This window comes from Octopus sinensis, linkage group LG6 (genome assembly GCF_006345805.1).
Source record: "Octopus sinensis linkage group LG6, ASM634580v1, whole genome shotgun sequence".
NCBI classification, from domain to species: domain Eukaryota; kingdom Metazoa; phylum Mollusca; class Cephalopoda; order Octopoda; family Octopodidae; genus Octopus; species Octopus sinensis.
In genome coordinates this window covers 12,707,740-12,712,397 of record NC_043002.1, presented here as the reverse complement: position 1 = coordinate 12,712,397, position 4,658 = coordinate 12,707,740, and the positions used below count along the sequence as shown (strand labels likewise).

At 37.8% G+C, this 4,658-nt stretch overlaps 1 protein-coding gene across 1 annotated transcript in view; it reads left to right on the top strand.

Annotated features, from left to right (window-relative positions):
• Positions 1-3,321, top strand: part of LOC118763823 — a 10,746-nt gene extending 7,425 nt beyond the window's left edge. Inside the window, exons 2-3 of the mRNA XM_036503648.1 lie at positions 1,860-2,039; positions 3,203-3,321. Coding sequence (XP_036359541.1) covers positions 1,860-2,039; positions 3,203-3,204 — 182 coding nt within the window. The 3' untranslated portion in view covers positions 3,205-3,321. The remainder of the gene's footprint in view (positions 1-1,859; positions 2,040-3,202) is intronic.
• Positions 3,322-4,658: the final 1,337 nt, after the last annotated feature.

Here is a 4,658-nt window from a genome sequence, read left to right as displayed (position 1 = left end):
GGTTTGAGTACAACTTGCTCCATGAATAAGGCGTTGGTGACGTTGTGCAGGGACTCCACCTGTACTTGCTTGCAATGATTCATTCCTAAGAGTATGAGACCTTCAGGTCATTTGACGTTGGGTTAGTTGAAATCACCCATAAGAAATATGGTCACGTGGTGTTCCAGATTCATGAGGATTTCTTTAATTCTTGTGAGGCAATCTTCAAACTTGACTATGTGATTTGGGGCATCCGGTGGGCAATATGTATTGCATATGACTATATTATGTTGTCTTATGTATACAATTGGAGCGTCACATACCGAATTTAAGTACGTCATTAAAACCTGGGGTGTCAGGTCATCTCGAATGCATACAGCAACTCCACCATGGCTCCTTTCCCTTCTGTCTGTTCGCAGTATAGCATAGTTTGGTATGTGTACATCTGCGTCTTCTATATCAGGGCTGAGGTGAGTTTCCATGAGTGCTATGCATAGGGCTTGATTGGAAGCAGTAAGATCTCTCAGGAAAGAAATTTTGTTTCTACTTTGATGCAATAGGCCCCCAAAAATTATTGAAAGTATTGGGGTGACGGCTGTGCAGGTTTTAGGGGAAGTCATCCATTGTCTGTTGACTGTGGTGGTCTTGCATAGTCGTGGGCAGGGTTCCTTCTCTGTGCTTGGTGTAACCAGGTTAGCTGCTGGACAATCCTTCACTACATGGTCGGTCGCCGAGGTAGGTGATCCATTTTCCTGAGGAGCTCCTGGATCACAGAGACTTCCGGCTTCCTTCTCTTTTTCGTCCTTTTCATCCTCATCAGCCTTGCCACAATACTTTTCAATTATGTCATCAAATGTTTTGATGTGTGGTCTTACAAGCATGTAAGACCTTTTTTTCGCTCTATTTTGGTCAATGGTTCTATGAAATCCATTGTTCTTTAGCGCGGCAGAGATGATGTTGTTCGGCGGATCACCACTAGCAATTGTCTATGCTCTCATATTTCTCAGTCGTAAGCTTAAATTACAGGAAAATAAAAAAATGAAAAGTATTTTTAAATATTAGTTTTATAGAGATAGAATGAAATTGCGATAAAATGAAATTACGATAAAATTACGATTATATTTCTAGCTCATTCGTAGCTTACATGAAAATAAACATATGAAAAGAATTTTTAAATATTATTTCTTTAGAGATAAAATGAAAGAAATATTGAAAGAGAAACAGAAATTGAAAGAAAGTTATTCTCAGAATGTAAACAAAGATGGCGTCGTAAATCGTAACTGAGATGTTAGCTTACATTAAAGGAAAATAAAAAATAATAAACAAAAATATGAAAACGTTACTTATCGTAAAAGGTACAGTCCAAACCTTCGTGCTTGTACGAAGAAGTTTTCTTTCAAAACAGAAAAGAGAACAATTCTTTTTCCTTCTTACATTTGGTTGGAGATAAGTTGAAGACTTGCCACCACGTGCTTTTTCGGCGAAGAATCTAGCATGCGTAACTAACTTTAATGTATTATATTTGGCTTCAAGCGAAATATATTACGTTCTTAATTAATATAATTGTAATTAATGTATTTTAGTAGATCGTTATGAGTTAACAAGTTCTACGTTTTGTTAGTTTTAGTAGATTATTTCGTCGATTTATGCAAATCTTTTTGTTTTCTTCACAGAGCAAAAGCAAACGCGTCTTTCCTCTAGGAAAACCGGAAGTAATATATATCTGCATTTGTATATATGTGAACTGATGTATATATTGTATCATTTGATACTATTTCATAATATATGGTCCTTGTGACTACATTTTCTAAAAATCAAGATATGACCAAAATTAATTATCGCGCTTGCATTAAAACTTTATTAAAACATTTTCTCTTCAGATGATCCTCTCTGTAACCAATACCCAGACGGGATGAACCGTGACCCTAGTGACTGCCACAGGTATATTCCCTGTTTCAAGAGTACCTCATACCCTTTCATGTCGTGTCAATTCAATCTTTTCTTTAACCCCCAAACTCAAAGATGTAGCGAAATTCCTCCGCCATATTGTCAAAACCAATGTAAGTAACCTCTTTATATTTCATTTTATCATATTTCGTTTGACACGTTTATTTCTAAATTATCGCATTACAGAAAGATCTAGTGTCCTAGCGGCCATAGTAATAGTAAAACTGTCAGAATGTTTTGGATAGATGAGACGGGAATTGGACAAACATTAACTCCTCTAAGATTCGCCTTGTATCAAAATTTGAAACCGTTTAAAACGGTGAGTTATCAATCCTTTAGAGCGTCGGATAAAATGCTTAGCTGTGTTTGTTCCGGCTGTTTATACTCGAGTCCGAATTCCGCCGAGTATAACTTCACCCTTTCATCCTTTCGAGGTCGATAAAATAAGTACCAGTGAAATACTGGGGTTCACGCAATCTACTAGTCCCCTCCACAAAATTGCAGGCCTTGTTCCTATAGTAGAAAAGATTATGCAAGGCGGCGAGCTGGCAGAATCGTTAGCACGCCGGGTGAAATGTGTAGCCGTATTTCGTCTGCCATTACGTTCGGAGTTCAAATTCCGCCGAGGTCGACTTTGCCTTTCATCCTTTCGGGGTCGATTAAATAAGTACCAGTTACGCACTGGGGTCGATATAATCGACTTAATCCGTTTGTCTGTCCTTGTTTGTCCCTTCCGTGTTTAGCCCCTTGTGGGTAGTAAAGCCATAGGTATTTCGTCTGCCGCTACGTTCTGCGTTCAAATTCCGCCGAGGTCGATTTTGCCTTTCATCCTTTCGGGGTCGATTAAATAAGTACCAGTTACGCGCTGGGCTCGATATAATAAACTTAATCCGTTTGTTTGTCCTTGACTGTCACCTCTGTGTATAGCCCCTTGTGGGCAGTAAAGAAATGAATATAAAATGGTGTTATTGGTATCGGCTTCTATCGTCATTGGAAATTGCTGGCCTTATATACTTTGATGGACGAATGTTGTGATCTTCGTCAGTAATATGCCATGGTAATTGATTAAGCGTTCCGATGTGTCCCAGGGCTAAAGAAAAATAGTAAATTATGCCAATTCTATAGACACTTGATCGCAATTTTCTAATTTAAATCTTTTACCTACAAGGATTTATTTTTGGAAGATAAGATTAACTTCTAGATTTTTAAAAGCAATTTTATATCTTTTTTATATCTATATATATATATATATATATTCATATTTTGTATATTTCAGAATTGCGTTTCAAGATCAGCAATGATCGCAAGGCTGTTTTCTGTAACCAGTACGACTTGAAATACAATAACTTTTAGAAATGCTTGTTTGTGAAAAATAAAGTTCTTTAAAACTGCAAATCTGATTTTCATCCATTTCTTTAATTTTTGAATTCTGAAACATTTTAGTGCATAATGTTTATAAATTCCAATAAATTTACAAATACTAGGTGTAGACAAAAATTATCCGAACTTTGGCCAAAAAGCAAGTAATATTTTTTTAAAATTTGACTTTAAAAAATCTCACAGCACACTTCAAGGCTGTACCCAACACATCACTGCAGGGGGAAATCTTTGCGTATACCCATGCAGATTTTGCTCACGCTTTGTTATTTTGCGCAAAATAAAAAAAAGGTTGGATACTTTTTGATTACAGCTGGTAAGTTCTATAACACTGCTTTCAGTCATTGGGCTGCGACTATGGTGGGTCAGCGCCTTCAAGGGATTTTCTTCAAAAACATCGACTTAAGGACTTATGTTTTAAGTTTGATGCTTTTGCTATTAGTCTTTTAGCCGAACCGCTAGGTCACGGAGGTGCAAACAAACTAACAAACACACACACACACATGTCGTGGCACTCCATCGGTTACTACGACGAGAGTTCCAGTTTATCCGATCAACGGAACAGCCTGCTCGGAAATGTAACGTGTAAGTGGCTGTGTGTCCTGAACGAAGTTCTCGGACAGATTCAGCGTGACACAGTGTGTCACAACGCTGACCCTTTGAAATACAAGTACAACAGAAACACAGAAGAAAGAGTGAGAGAAAGTTATGGTGAAAGAGTACAGCAGGATCCGCCACCACTCCCTGCTGGAGCCTCGTGGAGCTTTACGGGTTTCCGCTCAATAAACACTGACAATGCCCGGTCTGGCAATCGAAACCGCGATCTCACGACCGCTGCCTTAACCACTGGGCCATTTCACCTCCACACACACACACACACACACACTTACATATATATAGACGTTAGTATCGAAATCTGAGAATGAATACTCAACACCGCATTGGTGAATAAATATCATTTATTTATGGATAAATAATGAAACTGGTAATAACGTCCGTTTCGTTTGAGAAGACACGAAACTACGCAAGGTTACGCAGGATTTCGAAATAAATATACAGATCAAGTGAGCTAACCCATAGCAATTTTTACCTCCTCTGCATTGGCCATGGAGTTTTGCAATTATAAGCGTTCACTATTAATTACTAATTCCTTAATTACCATGTGTGTGTGTGTTTTGATACCTGATCTTGAGCTTATAATCAGTTTGGTGATTTCATAGATTTTGGACGCTTAAGATATTTAAAGAATTTATTAATCTGTAGCGAACGCAAATTATTGCAACATTCCAGGGTCAGTGCAAAGGAGATAACAACTAAGGCGATTATCAACTTTCAAAGGATTGTCTGAAAAAATT